General features: G+C 39.0%; 3 protein-coding genes across 6 annotated transcripts in view; 2 read left to right on the forward strand and 1 right to left on the reverse strand.

The window, feature by feature from the left end:
- LOC117988924 (4-hydroxyphenylpyruvate dioxygenase-like) overlaps positions 1-17304 on the forward strand; it is a 326462-nt gene that overhangs the window by 254324 nt on the left and 54834 nt on the right. The window lies entirely within an intron of this gene.
- Ypel (Yippee-like) overlaps positions 1-17304 on the forward strand; it is a 129710-nt gene that overhangs the window by 11051 nt on the left and 101355 nt on the right. The gene's annotated exons all lie outside the window — the stretch shown is intronic.
- LOC138403339 (uncharacterized) lies at positions 14811-16904 on the reverse strand. Its single transcript, XM_069503483.1, has one exon. The coding sequence runs from the start codon at positions 16902-16904 to the stop codon at positions 14811-14813; it is 2094 nt and encodes a 697-aa protein (XP_069359584.1).

Here is a 17304-nt window from a genome sequence, read left to right on the forward strand (position 1 = left end):
ACTCCCAAGTCCTTTACATTAGCTCAATCATAGTTTGCGAACGTGACGTGGCAATGGGCGGAGCATATAAGACATTGGGATCCCAAGGGGATGATATGGCGACCTGAAATCGCAAAATGCAGCACTGCCAGACTACCCACTTGGTGGAAAGACGACAAAACGAGTCGCAAGGAGGCTGGATGACGTTGATGACGACAACAAACTCCGCCGGGGTGATTATGTATCTCGTGACAGGCTTGCGACAGACGTAAATCTCGCGATCATTGCTGTCAAACGTCACACTTGACAGCGGCTACAGAGAGACAGCAATAGCCACAAAGCAAAATAAGAAGAAGAAGAAGAGAGACAGTAAATGAACTGTCGCATTGCTATTGCTGTCGCTACTGCAATGTTATACGTAATCACCCCACGGGTTCTTCCAAATCCTCAATCTAAACATTAAACTATTAAGTAATATTCTCTTTACTTTTATTGCTTGGAATTCTTTGTAATTTTATACCTTTGTTTTAGTTTAATAAGATTCAAGTGAGCGTGTTTGTAGAGTTAGTACCGACGGACCTTTGACGATTCAAAAGAGCTTGAAAAAGTCGCTTTGAGTAAAATATTTTTCAGTTTTAATTTATAAAATGGAGAAAGAAGTTATAGCCAGTTTAAGCGAGCGGAAACATTAAGATATAATTTATGCAAGAGTTCATCTCATTTTTTCTTTGACTGTGGGCATCCGATAGGTACATATTACCTGCTGTAAGAGAAGACCTTATGTTTTTAAAGTAATGCGGACATCAATGTAAAAAGATTGGCGGGTCAGCCAGTAATAATAAAGGGTACTTTTACACTTGATCCGTCACTTTTTTGCAGTCGCAAGTTCTATCTACTTTGTAGAGAAGTGTATGTGTTGTTTGTTCTTTATAGTGATGTTTTGAAACCACAGCTTTTGGCGTGTCAAGGGCCGTGCAGGGCTGAAACTGGGGCAGATGCGACGTCACTATGCGGATGCATGCGGGGATCAGGGAGATGATATCTATGGAGGAGCAGACCTCAAACTGGTAGGCTTAGTACCAAATCAGACTTAGTAATTAGTAATTACTTAGACTTAGTAATTAATTTGGACAACTGTGTGATGATCGCACTCACTACCGATTTGATGACTCTCTCTCACTATCCACACTTACTAATATAATAAATGCAAGTGTGTCTGTCTGTATGTCTGCTAGCTTTTCACGGCCCAACAGTTTAACCGATTTTGATGAAATTTGGTACACAGTTAGCTTATATCCCCAAAAAGGACATAGGCTACTTTTTATCCCAGAAAATCATAGAGGTCCACGGGATTTTTAAAAACCTAAGTCCACGCGGAGGAAGTCGCGGGCATCATCTAGTTCATTATAAAATGCACTTGTAGTAAGCATTCTATAATTACCTAATCATCACATCTTCGACACCCGCTATTGAGAGATGACAATAACTTTTTCACATCTTTCATAATCATCGTTTTGCGTCATCATTCCTCATACGCATGGTAAGGCTTGGAATACTCTTCCGCGATCTGTGTTTCCTACCCATTTCAACCCGGGAATCTTTAAAACAAGAGTGAATAGGCATCTTCTAGTTAAACGCGTCCCATCTTAGACCACATCAGCACTTTCCATCAGGTGTAATTGTGGTGGAAGGTTTGCCTATAATGAATTTAAAAAAATACATCAACTATTAAGAGTCTAATTGGTCTAATTGGCTTTGACGCATACCTACTATAAAAATATCGTTAAAAAATGAAAACGCGTCAGTCCAGTTGTGACTATTTTGTGGGATATTGCACACTTTAGTAATAATATCTCCCCGACGACGTTTATAGAGCAACTCTTGGTGCCTACCTACTTTGTGATGGTTGAGGTCGTCGCTAATATAATTATGCTGTCTTATGTCTAGTAAGTAGTAATGCGACTGCATAGTGCAATTAGGTCGGTCTATATGCTAAAGAGATTACGATGTAAGTTGTAACAACAGTGTTGTTAAGAGTTGAAACACCTTTACGTAAAGGATATGAAACCCGGTCGCTAACTATGGCCTCCGTCGTCCATCCGCAGATATTGGAAAAAAAATGTTTTACAAAAAATACCGGTCAAGTGCGAGTCGGACTCGTATAAGGGTTCCGTGCCATCGTGTTAGAAACATCACTTTTTTTCTTATGGCGGCATTTTTAAGTTTTTATTATTTGTTGTTATAGCGCCAATAAAAATACACATTCTGTGACAGCTCTCTACGTATTACGAGATACATCAGTCTGCTGACAGACAGACGGACGGATAGCGAAGGCTTCCCTTGTTGCAGGCTGCTGGAGTAATTATTTCTACTTTTTCAACTTTCGTGACGTGTAATGTAAGTATATGTATATTCGTATCTACATATATTTCAATCACCAACTAGGTTCGCGGCCGAAAGTAATGTACATCGGTCTTTAGAAGGACATTTCCGCTTTGTAGAGCGTTGTCTCTGTCACTCATACCTATATGACGTTTTGTCGGTCTCAACGACAGGGACAGTACAACAAAGTCGTACAAAACTACGTATACAAAACTATGTAACTACATGGTCTATAAACGACCTCATTCAACCTGGCAAATCAGGCAGATATTGCAGTGCGCGACCGAAAGTAATGTACATCGGCCTTTAGAATGAGATTTCGGCTTTGTAGAGCGTCGTCTCTGTCACTCATACCTATATCATATATGATGGCGTTTTGTCGATCTCAACCACAGAGACGGTGCTCTACAATTAATCTGCTGCCTCCTTCTAAAGGTTACTTCGTTACTTTCGGCCGCGTACTGTACAAAGTAAAACGTTCAACACTCAACAATCAGTGTTGGCAACAGACCCGATTTATAATGATCACATCACACCTTGTTTATTCTACAGTTCTTAGACTTACTATTAGATAAGTACTTCTGGTAGTGCAGATGTTGGCACACTTTGGCTTCTTGTATAGTATAAGTCCCGCCAATTGCTAATGCGCGTGGCCGCCATTTTAGTGACGTCAGCACTGGACTGAAGTTTCGAGCTGATGGTATATTTTTATTTCGCCTGACATAAAAATGATGTCATTTCGATGTTAATGAGACATGGTTCCAGCGCAATAGCAATTTGCGTGACTTATACTTGTAGTATACTGTATACCTATTTTTACACATTTTTGCTTATATATTTTGTCCACTATGATGCCCTGTGACTAACTTTTCCGCCTTATGTCCTATAGTATAGCTGTTCGGGGGGTCGGTGGTTTGATTCCGCGATCTCTTTTATTTTCCGAGATAAAGAGTAGCCTATTTATTTATCTAAATACCTAAGTATATAAAAGGAAAAAGGTGACTGACTGATTGACTGACTAACTGATATCTATCAACGCACAGCTCAAACTACTGGACGGATCGGGCTGAAATTTGGCATGCAAATAGCTATTATGACGTAGGCATCCGCCAAGAAAGGATTTTTGAAAATTCAACTCCTAAGGGGGTGAAATAGGGGTTTGAAATTTGTATAGTCCACGTGAACGAAGTAGCGAGAATAAGCTAGTTCAGGATATAAGATATCACCTTTCCAAACAGCCAAATCCGTTCAGCTCTGGCGTGAAGGAGAAACAAACATCCAAACTATCACATTTGTAATATTAGTAACATTAGGATTGTGAGCCCAGATTTGATAATAATTAAGTATAGCTTATCTGTGGAACTCAAAGATGTATCTTATACAGATAAAGCCCCAAAGCCTTTATACATACATAAAGATGTATACAAAGTTGTATACATATAGGTTGTATAGTAATTTAATTGTTGTCATACAAGACTGTTGACAGACACTCAAGCCCGCTTTAATACAAAGGGATTATCAGCTGGTATCATGGAGCGCGCCTTATCTAATCGCTCTCAAGTCCGTTGTACATATTGCGTGTTAAATTAAGCGCAACGCACACCGGAAGAGTGGAGTGGAATCTCGACGTCTGTCTTGATATCAACTCAAACGAAGCCTTTATCTACTTAGGCAGAACAACGTTCAGTATACCAATTTCAACCGTATGTCAAAATACGTAAAGCTGTGTTTAAATTGCTATTAAAAAGGTTCACCTCCACTCCACTCCATGTGTGTGTGACTCTTAAAGCAACTCGCTAGGGTTCTGGAGAAAGGTAAATATTTATGATCATATTCAAGTCTTACAAGTCTTCAAGTATACAAGTACATATTATATTAAAAGATTTGCCTAATTTGACTGATCTATTACAGTGCAAAGGGATATCTACTAAGAAAGATGTCTTGGAAATATTATAGGTGTCTAAAGGTATGATTCCGAACCACGCTGCACGCAGCAGCGCTGCCGCAATTGTGCTGTCACCAGCTGTCACAGTCCTGTCATATAAGCTTATAAAGCAACAGTTTATCACTTATTAATTCGTACTTGATGGGTAGGCAACAAATGACCCAAATAACAAGATTAGCATGCAGAACAGAAACAGCATATATATCGGAGTCAAAAAGCGTAACCACTGGAGTACCGCAGGGAAGTATATTGGGTCCATTGCTGTTCATAACATATATAAATGATTTCCCCAAGGTAACAAACCATCAGATGATTTTATTTGCTGATGACAGCACAGTGATATTTATAGGTGACAATTTAAATACTTTTGAAGATGATATTAATAATACAATAGAAAATATTATAAACTGGCTAACATGTAACAATTTAATCATAAATCTGGACAAAACTAAAATAATGACTTTTGTAAATAGACGTAATAAAATATCATTGGACATCAATTATTTAGGTAAAAAAATATCAGAAATAACACACACAAAATTTTTAGGGTTACATATCGACGACGGTTTAAATTGGAAAATCCATATTGATAATTTGTGTATGAAGTTAAATAGGTTTTCTTTTGCACTACACATGCTCTCTAAAGTTGTAAACCAGACAGCAGTGTTAATAGCTTTCAATGCATACGTAACAGCAAATATTCGATACGGTATCATATTTTGGGGAAACTCGACTGACAAAGATAGGGTTTTTAAAAGTCAAAAGAAGTGTATAAGAGCCATATGTCATTTGAGCTCCACAGATTCGTGTAAACCATATTTTGATAAATTTAAGTTACTTACATGTCCAAGTTTATACATTTATGAAGTACTTGTATTCATTAAAACAAATGTTAAATTGTTTAAATATTCTGAGAATGAGCGTAGACAGAATAAACTGTGTCCTATGCAACATACAACCGCACTTTTTGGTAATAGTATCTTTAATATGGCACCTCAGTTGTACAATAAACTACCAGCATCATTGGCTGACCGAAAGCTAAACATTAAAACTTTTAAATATAAAATTAAAGAATTTTTACTACATAAAAGATACTATTCCATTAAAGAGTATTTAACAGACACAAATTTATAATAAGTTGTAGCATTTTTTATTTATTTTATTAGCAGTCTTTAAATTGTATTGTATTATATTGTTAAATCTAGTAGGTATGTATAAAATATAATTATTAACTGTATTAAATAATAGTAATAATAGATAATTCAATTGTAATTTAAGTCAGTAAGTTGGTTTTAGTTTTTAGGAGTTAGTTTTATTTTTTTGCATGCCATAATATGGCTATTTGTGGTGAAACTATAATAAGTGTAACATCTGTATATACATACATACCCACATGTGCAATAAAGAATATTTGATTTGATTTGATTTGATTTGATAAAGATTGTATGGGGACCAGTAGTGCCGCGACAGGACTGTGACAGCTGGTGACAGCACTGTTGCGGCAGCGCTGCTGCGTGCAGCGTGGTTCGGATACCTTTAATTTAAATATAGGATGGATAAAACTTTATGCGGAATAAACGAAGAACATAAGATAACCGGTAGAAATGGACTATAGGCCAACGCCAGAGCAGTCATAAAGCCGAAATCAAAAGATCTACATTCTAGAAAAAGGTTAAAAAGAAGAAGAAGTACCTATTTTCTATATACGAATATATAGATATTATGTGACTCCTTATCTTCTTATTTTGCTTTGTGGCTTTCAGTAGTGCCACACCGAGCACAATGCACTTCGCCAATACCACGTAAAAGTAACTCCTTATCCGTAGTAGGCGCTGAAATGTGGAAACGGACAAGCAACGGGTTGAGCCAAAATTATGAAGTTGCTTGGCGAGCTTTAGACTCTCTATCTTGGAAGTTTATCTGATGGAAACCAGGGTCATTGACATAACCCCAACCATCAGAAGTTAAGTGTCAGTGGGCAGGCCATGCTTGTCGCAACAGCACATTGAAGCTGGAAAGTTCTCAGTTGGAGACCGAATGTAAATAAACGTCTGCAAGCAAAATGGACCAACAGCTTAATAATGGTGGGGAATAGCTGGATGAAGAAATCTGTATATCTGGCCGCGCTTATCAAGAAAGCCTACAGAACATCAAAGAGCTTCAAATGATTATCATTTTGATGACATCCAAGAATTTAAAAAAATCATGCATTAAGTAAATCGAAGAAGGAAGTAAACAAAAACAAGCTTTGATTTAATGCATTCCTAATTGTGACATTTATTGCGGGACCGACTTAATGTTTTGTGTCTGAAACGGAACTGACCTTAATTGTATTTTAATGTAAGTGCCTCAAACAAATTCGTCATGGCAATTTTATTTACGAGATGTTGGTATTAATACTTATTAGATTCCGAAATTCTCGGAAATTTCGTTGTACTCACGCGTTTTTCAACTTCGGAATTTCTACTTGGTCCAGAAGTTGGTGAGGAATATCAAAGTTATAGCAAAGAACTATCTGAGACATGTTCTTAGACATGACCAGTACCTACTGTCTCTTTCAGACCTTCATGATCGGAAAATGGAGGATTATTCCAATAATCCCCATTACAAACCCCATCAATGGTGATTTGAAATGGAGAACAATTGTAGACAATAGCAGCGTCTGTAAAAGACGAAAGTCGCGTTGTAGAAATATCCAGGAATCAAGTGGGAGAACCAATGTACCACAACTTTACCGTTTGGAAAAGCACGGCATTATATGAACAAATGATGGTCAAGAAGAAGATGGCATAGATTTAAACGATGTTTTTTTATTGAAAAATTCTTCGTATTGGTAATTTCGGGCGATTAAATTCTCGAGGCCAAGCCTCCATCCCCGTTGATATTCACGAGAAACAATATTTCTCTGGCAGTGTTCTTCTAATCTGCTGGGTATCCGTATATGCCATCATGGATATAGTCGACTATCCTACTTTTCTACGAGCTCTCCGGATTGCATAAGACAGGAGAGAATTATGTATCAACCACAGACCACCACCTATAGACGCCTAATAGCCGAACACCCCCGCTCGCCAAGCTTAGGCACTTGCTTAGCATAAAAGTTGGCCCAAGTCCGTTCGGTACCCTCATTCCGCACATTGTTTTCCCCTGCGTGCTCCCCTGTCCCCCGCCAACATTTTACGATTTTGTTTCATGCAAAACCTTGTATATGCGTACTCTAGGAGTTGAATTCTCTGTGATATCAACAGAAACAATGAGTGGTGTCCATGAATTGGGGATAATGTAAATTGAGGATATTATTGCACTGGCCATCATTATCTCAGGAATTCGCCTCATTGTGTAGCTTGTTGGCGTCCGTTTTATACTCTTGTTTCTTGCACGATTCGCGAGTTATTTATAGGGCTGTATGACGCACGCTGCACTCCGTAAGACATGTTTGACGCTTCACTATAACGCAGAATGCATGGCAAGTATACACTAACTCAAAGGTGTTCTTTATCATCAAACTATATCATTCGCCTCAGTTACGCAGGGTTGGCTGACCTATTATTGTATAGGCTATATGCGAATCGGCTGTCATACACATAAACTCCCTCGTATGTTGTTGAAATCTGCATTGAAATCTTCGTAAGAATTTGAAAGACAAAGGCCGATTGCAGTTTTTACTTTTTATTATATAAAGTAATCTACAATTTATTAAAGATCTTTCAGCTATTTTTATTGAGGCTGACATGTTCGAAATGTTAAAATATTCTTCAACCAATTAGTAGGTACTGCTACAAGCACTTTTGATTTGTCAGCCTGTTGAAAGGAATTGCATCTTTCAATATCTTACTCAAAATGGTGATTCCAGGAGAAAAAATATCAAGAAGATCGATTGTAATTGTATAATTTACTTCTTATCACAGGAATTAATTTTACCAACAGTTCTTATTCTTGTAAAAATGCTGATTTCTTTTCAACAAAGGTTGACAATTATTGTGAGTTGAGACTGTATTGCTCTCTAATGATTTGGTATCTATTCCCGAATTAATGGCTTAAGTCGCAATTTCCTCTCAAAAAGTCTTTCTTCTCTCTCTCATACATTGTCTTATTTTATTAAAGGATTCATATCGACTGTCATACATCACATGTGCATTTTAAATTGCTTTTTTTTCAAAGAGACATTTATTTCAGGGTCTTCTCGCCTCAGTCAACAAATTGTCATCCGTCATATTCACGTAGAATTCCCATAGATGGATATTGATAGCTCTTGAAACTTGCCTGATTAATGGATGTAGTTTCGAGCTTCGACGTCCTATGTCCTGTTGGCTGTGACATAAAAGGCAGATTAGTCATATTCGCACAGCTTGGTCGTGACGCATAATCAAAGCCGTTAACATATTTTCTCATACTCTGGAGATAGTGCCAAGTATCAAGTATTTGTCGCTTACCGTTTGTCAATCAGTGATGTCATTTAATAGGCTGCAGCTGAAATGCGCTGTATGGCATTCAATGCCTTCCTGTTATTATATTAAAAACTTTCATCATGAGCAACCCATCATCGGCCCACTACTGAGCACAGGTCTCTCAAAGTTCAATACCAAACCCATTGCCGGCTCGCAGAGCATAGGTTTCCTCTCAAAATGGGAATGGTTTAGCCATAGTTCACTACGCTGGCCAAGTGTAGATTAGCGGACTTCACACTTTGAGAACATTATGAAGAACTCTCAGGCTTGCAGGTTTTCTCTCAATGTCTCCCTTATCACACATAATTCCGAAAAGTTACAGGTGTATGCCCGGGATCGAACCCCCAACTTTTCAAATAGGAGGCGGATATCTTAAGTCTTCACTCTTAAGTCACTTGCTTTAACGGTGAAGGAAAACATCGTGAGGAAACCTGCATGCCTGAGAGTTCGTACGCGTGGATTTAGGTTTTTAAAATCCCGTGGGAACTCTTTGATTTTCCAGGATAAAAAGTAGCCTATGTCCTTACCCAGGATGCAAACCATCTTACCAAATTTCCTCAAAATCAGTTGAATGGGTGGGCCGTGAAAAGCTAGCAGACAGACAGACACACTTTCGCATTTATAATATTAGTATGGATGTTCTCAAAGGCTTCACACGCCAATCTGCCAATCCGCACTTGGCCAGCGTGGTGTACTATGGCCAAACCATTCTCATTCTGAGAGGAGACCCGTGCTCTATGAGCCGACGATGGATTGATTATGATAATATCAGCATAAAGGTCAATAATATTGAAGCGTAATCTAGAAACGTAGTTTATTTATCTTTGGATCGCGATGCAGGTCAAGATATATCTACACTCGCGTAAATTGGGTCACAGGTTACAACGCTCCGTGTATCAGCTCAGCTATCCAGCGCAGGTCGACGAGCTCGGTGAAACTGCGTAGTGTGTATCTCGATTTTTGCTCTGAGAGCCTATGGGAAAGAACAGTGGGCAAAAGGGTCCTCTTTGCGGCCAATTAATCGATAAATAAGTAATGTAATACGGTATTTGACAACTAGTCAAATCAGTAACTTTTTATCAAACGTCAAAACGCGCACTTAGTATGCGATATTCTATTAAATACTGGAGTGTGACGTTACATCATAATGACGTACTTTTTTTAGTTTAATCGATAATTTAAAATGGTTACTACACTTAAAACTAACAAAGGACGTGGATTTTACGTATTTTGGAAGACCCTCTATTTAATAATCACTGAGAAATAATTTAAGTTTGATGTAGTCAAATACCCAATTACGGACAAAAATTATTATGGATAGGTCATCTTCCTTATGGCCTGCGCAGACTAAGGATTATTGTCCGTGGAGGACAAAAATGGGTCCCAAGAATACGATGAATTAATAGTACGGCAAAAGACTTCAACATACATACACGTGTAGAAACAAAAGTTACTTTTTACTTTGTAGTGGTTTTGGAAGTCGGTTTTTTAATATTTTTTTTTAATTTGTGATAAGGCCATAAATACCTTTAACACCTTACCTGAGTTTGCTGTACGATCCTGTATCGGGGACATATTACTATTGATAGTGAGTACCGGCACAATCGTAATATGCGTAATGCGTATGTTCTTTAAATCCTGCTATCCAATAATCACGATACGGTAACACTCTCCTTGACTATGGTAATGTCTACATCTAGTGAGTATGTGGTTTGTTCATGATCTTGTAGTTATTTGCTAGTTTAAAAAAAATGTTCTTTCTGTACTAAATTATAAGTTTTTGTCAACGACCTCTTCAAAACAACCTACCAGCTCTCCAGCGGTTTAATAAGTCAAGAATCAAGATTTATATAGCCCGTTATATCAATTACTAAGATTGCAGGATCCATACATCCACAATGGCCAATCGTTTGGCCAATCAATGGTCATGTTGCACTAGTTAACGGTGCACAAAACTGGACATAGCCTGTTTTTAGCGCTCGAGTCCAACATTGCATTTATGGCACACGGTGATTTTATTCGGTTACTAAGTAGCCCGACTGGACTTTATTATTCAACTAGATACCTGCGACTTCGTCCGTGTGGATTTAGGTTTTTGTGAATTCCGAGATAACTCTTTGTTTTTCCGGGATATAAAATCTATGTCCTTCCGTGGAATGTAAGCTAACTCTGTATCAAATTACATCAAAATCGATTATGTTCAGATACAAGTTAGTCCTTTACTGCAATCTCACCTGGTGGTAAGTGATGATACAGTCTGAGATGGAAGCGGGCTAGAACCTGGAAGAGGTATGGCAGTTTTTATTAAACGAACAGGCGCGGTGGGTCACCTGACTTTAAGTGATTACCACCGCCCATGAACATTTGCAGCACCAGAGTTTGTTCCTTTTCTAACTCAGTGTCTAACGCTGAATAAAAGCCACCGAGCTCATTAGACATTAGTGAATAGTTGGACATCACCCCGCAGGAATACTTCTTAGACTCACTTCCTCAGTCTACAAATCCGTTACGCTCTAAATTTTTCTCAGCATCACTGATTTTCCAGGCTGTTTAATAAATTAGAGCCTCAATAGCTCAACAGGTAAAGGAGTGGACTGAAAACCGAAAAAGGTCGAACGGTTCAAACCACGCCCGTTGCACTATTGTCGTACCTACTCCTAGCACAAGCTTGACGCTTAGTTAGAGAGGAAAGGGGAATATTAGAATAAGAATATAAAATATATCCAGGCTCTCACACCCCAAAAATAGATGTATAGTTCAAACAACCTGTGACCTATTTTCCCCGGAAATATTCTTCTTTGACCCATTTTTGCTAAACTCCCATTGATTCTAAAAATTTAAATTATTCTTAAAGGAAATAATTGAAATTGAATTTCAGGGTGGTTTTTTTCGCGTAATAGATTGATTTTTTCGGATCAAACAAAATAAAGCAAAATGGAATATTCCAGCCATATTTATACGTATCAAGATTTCAGTATCACTTAAGCAGTATTTTTTTTTTTTTTTTTTTTTTTTTTTTAATGCAGCAGGGGAAAATCCTCATGGACACCCGTAGGTAGAGCCGGACTCTTACCGGCTAAAAACCCCTGCTGTCTTCTTGTTGACCGTGTACCCGCCTTTCAGCCTACAACACAGCAACATTCTTGTCTTTTACTATTTTCCTCTTCTTTTTTCTTCGTCTTCCTTTTCCTTCATTATTATTTCAGCAAAGTCTGTTATAGCTGTCCAGTTTTTCTCATTTTCCAGCATTTTTTCTATTAGATTTTCTACTGTTATGTCTCCCATTCTACTGACGATCTCTCTTCTCTCTTTTTCCCACTTTGCACATGCAAATATTGTGTGCATCGCATCATCAACTTCGCTGCAGTAAAAACATCTAGCATCTTGTCTTTTACCAATGCGTACGAGGAAGTCCATGAATACCCCGTCCCCTGTTAGAAGCTGCGTCAGTCGGTAAGACAGTCGGCCATGTTGTCTATTTGTCCATTTTTCCAGGTTTGGAATGAGACAATGTGTCCATCTACCTTTGGTCGAGCTATCCCACTCTCTTTGCCATCTTGCGAGGGTTTCCTTTTTCGAGGTTCTGATTTGTTCGGAGTTTTTGATGTTTCTTGTCTCCGTTCTCTCGAGAGCCAGTAAGTGGATAGGTATTAGGTTCGCCAGTACCAGCGCTGCGTCCGTTGATACAGTTTTATAAGCCGAGCATACTCGAAGCGCCAGCACACGTTGTGCTTTTAGGATTCGCCTTTTGTGCACTGCGAACTTCATTGCTGGTTCCCACACCGGCGCAGCATACAGGATTATCGATTGGGTAGCCATTGCCAGCGTTCGTCTTTTGTTATCTCGTGGGCCCTTTGTGTTAAGGAGTATTTTGCACAAGGCCCCTGCGGTCCTAGAAGCCTTCTCGCAGACAGACTTTATGTGTGGGCCGAAGGTTAGCCCCCAATCCAGCTTGACTCCTAAGTATGTAACACTGGACGATGGGACTACCACTATACCTCCACAGTCAAAATATATGCTATGAGCATTTTTCCTTCTATTGAAGATGACGGCTTCTGTTTTTTCTGGTGCGATCTCCAATTTATTCTGTCGCATCCATAGGTCAACAGCGTGTAGTGTCTCGTTTGCTTTAATCACCATCTCGTATGCATCATTTGCGGTTACAGATATCGCCAAATCATCCGCGTAGCAGACCAGCTTGACTCCTTCCGGGACATCTATGTTCATTACATCATCGTATAGGATGTTCCACAAGGTAGGGCCTAGTACTGATCCTTGTGGTACTCCGCCAGTTACCTCTGCCCTAACCTTGCTGTCAAGTTGGATGTGTCGGTTTGTAAAGTAGTCCACTATTACATTTATTATGTATTTGTTGACTTTCCGAGACCTTAGCTTCTTGATTATAATCGACCATGTCGCCGTATTGAAAGCATTTCGGACGTCGATCAGAATAAGTGAATTCCACTGGTTTTTATGCTTAGCTTCTTTTGCTGCACGAACTACTTCTTCAACAGCGTGAATCGTTGTTCTGCCGGGTCTGAAGCCATACTGATTATTGTGTAATCCACCACTTCTTTCAATCTCCTGTGTTAGCCGGATGTTCACAAGTCTCTCAAATGTCTTAGCAATAACATTTATTAAGCAGATAGGTCTGTACTTCGTGTGCTCATTTTGAGATTTTTTGGGCTTATCAATCAGTATGAGCTTTGCAATTTTATAGCTATCGGGGAAGCTTCCTTGTCCTAATAAGTAGTTAAAAAGGCGGGTGAAGTACTCTACGTTATTGCAGATAGCCGACTTTACTACTTCTGGTGGTATTGCATCCGGTCCTGGGGCCTTATTTATCTTAATTTTTTTGGCGCTGTCATTTATTTCATCCTGGGTGAAAGCGACGCTTTCAAAGTCTACATTTTCAATCACCTCTTTTGTTGGGGTAGTCAAGTATACAGAGGTTATGAATAGGCTTTTAAAAATGACCTTTTTTTGTTCTAGAGATAGACAAATTTTGGGGTTTGGGATTTGCATTTGATTTTTCACAATTTTGTAAGCATCACCATATATGTCGGATTCAAGGCCTCTGCACAGAGTATCCCAAGCTTTCGCTTTTGCTGCAGCTATGATCTTTTTTTGCTCTATTTTAGAAATTCTGTATTCTTCTTTCCGTATTTCTCTCTCATTTGGAACTTTACATTTTTGAAATTTTCTTCTTTTCTGTCTTGTCTCTTTAATTTTCTTCTGTACATTCTCATTCCACCAGTATGGGAGCATGTAGTCATTGTCACATCTTATCCGAGGTGTACTAGTTTTATATGCATTGCTAAAAGCTTTCTCACATTGTACATAATCCATTTCTCTACTTTCTATCTCACTCCTAAAGCTTTTATTGAATTCTTCTAAGTTTGTCTTACCGTATTTATACTTAGGTTTGTTCCCTCCTCTTGTCCTACATATATTGGTTAAAATAAATTTATGATCACTCAAAGATTCTTCCTCTAGAACAGACCACAATATTTTCTCTTTTGTAGGCATTCCACTAATAATTGTGACATCTATGAAAGAATTTCCATTCTGTCGAACACAGGTGGGCTGCCTGCCATCATTTAAAATAACTAGATCTAGTCTATGTATCCATTCCAGCAGTTCCTCTCCTCTTTTATTTGTATGTGTTCCGCCCCAGCAGGGATGTTTTGCGTTAAGATCTCCTGTTACAATAACTCTCTTACTTTTCCCGTGAACTTCAAGTATGTCCTGTTGAATTTTATAAAGATTGTTTTTAAAATCCTCTAGCGTACATTTATTCGGGCTCATATAGACACTGTATAGTGCGATATCCGCAGTCTCTATGCACACGAAACAGTCTACAGAACGAAAAGATCTAACCTGGTATTTCTTGCTAAAATTTAAAATCATTGCATCTGCATTAACATCGCTATAGCTATGCTTTCCTTTAAGCTTGCACTTATTTACATTTGGTTCGCTGATAGCGATGAAGTCGCATTTTCTCTCGGCTGCAACAACGGTGGCCATATCGTGTGCGCTTACACTCCTGTTTGCATTTATCTGGAGGACTGTGAACGTGAAATATTTTTGTTTCTCCAGCCTTTGTTACTCTTTGCCATTCTGAAAGCTTTCTGGAAAACTCCACATGTACCACTTCCGGCTGTGTGACCCCGTTCCTCACAATTTGGACAAAATGATTCCTCGTTGCAGTCTTTTGCTTTATGGCCATCTCCGGTACATTTTCGGCATTTTTCGCTCCTGTCTTCTCCTCTGCATTGGGCTGCCTTGTGGTTGTACGCCCAACAGCGGTAGCATCTTAATATCTCAATTCTCTCTTGTAATTGGCATATATTTAATCCTACCCTCAGTTTCTCTAAATCCAAGAGCCTTCTGCAATCTGTCTCCTCCATCCAAATCGTAGCTATTTGATTCCCATTTTTCATTGGGCGTAGTGCTTTGACTTCTAATTGATCGTGATAGTTAATTAAGTTTGTATTAAGCATTGCTTCCTTTATGTCTTCTTCATCTGCGGTTGAATCTACATCTTTAATATGTAGGAACTTTCGCCTCATCTTTTTATTCACCGTTATCTTACAGTTCTCAATTAGTTTATTAATGACGTCGTCCTTGTCCGCAGTTTCAGAGACCCTAACTAGGACTTTTCCCGAACTTGTCTTTTTAACACCTTTTATATATTCTAGAGTATCACTGTTCTTTAAGCCATCTTTAAGTTTTTTGACTGTGTCAGCGTAAGTAGCTTCTTTGCTTTCTATTACTATAATGTTATTATCACCTGCGTTTTTCTTCCTCTCTTTGTACTCTTTCTTTTTTTTTCTTGTTCTCAGTATTAAACTGAACTCTGTTACTTGAAATGTGGCCTCTAGTATTTTCTTCATATTTCCCGTTTTTATTGTTTGGGGAGCCACCACTGTTATCCTTCGTGTCTCATATTCCTCACTCAGTTTTCTTAGCTCCTGGCACAATTGAAAAACATCGCGTTGGGTTTGGTCCTCTTGCTTTGTTGGGTCGTAGAAGAAAGCAATAATGTTCTTTTCCCTTACATGACCGCCTTCCTTAGTGTTAAATGTAGTATGTTGCTTGATACTCGTATAGCCTCCACCATTGCAGGCTATCCTTTCTCCTTCCGACAGTTCCGGATGTCTGTTTAGAATTCTTTTCCCAGTTTTAGTTTGCCTTTCTTTATTTTTATCGCAAAAATATACAACATTTTCAAATGTGTTATTGAACAGGTCCCCGTGATCAGTCTGAACATTTTTGAAACTATCCTCACTCCAGTCTAATTCAATAACCTCGGCAAGTTCTTCATAGTTGTTTATTTTTGACTTATTTAGATTAAATTTATTTTCCTGTCCGGAGCATTTGTAGCAGTTATGTTCTTTGTCCCCTCCGTGATTTTCTATGTCTTGGAATCTTTTTTCGTATGCTATCCGGAGTTCTTGCAGTTCGTTTTCTAGTTTAGTGTATCTGCACTCTTGGGTCTCTCTATATTCCTGTAGTTCTTTCCGCAATTCTTGGATTGTATACGTGTCGTGTTTGTGTCTTGTAATCGCCTGTTTAACTAAGCTTGCAATTTCCATTGCGAACTTCTTGATTTCTTTATGAACATTTTTGTTGTCTTTAGTAAAAGTATTCAGTGCGTCACTCCTTGCTTTCAGTTTTGTTAGTTCTGTCGAAGGTTGAATTTCTCCAACTTGTTGTGTAATGGGGCTCGACAGTTTCTTCCTTTTTTTTGGTCGATCTTCCGATGTCGGCGTCTCTTTCCTTGTGTCGGTATTCTTTTGTTCTTCAGTGTCTCCGGTTTGTTCTTCCTCTACAGGCGGATTCGTTAGTTTTCCGGTTCCCGGTGGGGTTCTCCTGATAGAGTCTTTTCTTGCAAACGGGTTTATCAGATCTTCTAGTTTCTTCTGCTTTTCATCCTCCGTGTCTGTATTATTAGCTCCTTGTGTAAAGCGATAGTTGCCCTCCCCAGATACGGCAGGGCTGACTGAACTAGGTTCAGTGTGGGATTCTCCGCAGGGTAAACCAGCTGCGGTACCCACCTGGGGTACATCATCTTTACTATTCGCTTCCATTTTTTTGCTGAACCACAGCTTGCTTTTTCTGTCGGGGTGAAGTCCCCTAGGCCGCATCTTACAGGACTAAAGGCACGCCCATGCCTACTGGTTTTGGTTCGCGCCGGGTATTTGATTTCCCCGGTACCACCCATATCTGGGAGGCATTCCCCTATCCACCACCCCGGGGACGCGCCCGATGGGAGATCCAGCAACTCCTCACGGGACTTAAGCAGTATTATGATCTACCAGGATAACATGTCTCAACGGAGATTTTAGGCTACATCTAATAGAGCTAAAACGAGGGATGCGGGCGACGCTGACCTAGGCCGAGAGGTCAGCTCACACCGGTAACTAGGTCACAGGTCACATCCTCGCCGTCGCGTACAAAAATAAACCGCTATGAATTATAAACAGTGACAACAGACGGCATGTTGCTAATTGTAAACAATAGTAGGTATGTACTAAATATAGAAAA

This window comes from Maniola hyperantus, chromosome 15 (genome assembly GCF_902806685.2).
Source record: "Maniola hyperantus chromosome 15, iAphHyp1.2, whole genome shotgun sequence".
In the NCBI taxonomy this organism is placed as follows: Eukaryota; Metazoa; Arthropoda; class Insecta; order Lepidoptera; family Nymphalidae; genus Maniola; species Maniola hyperantus.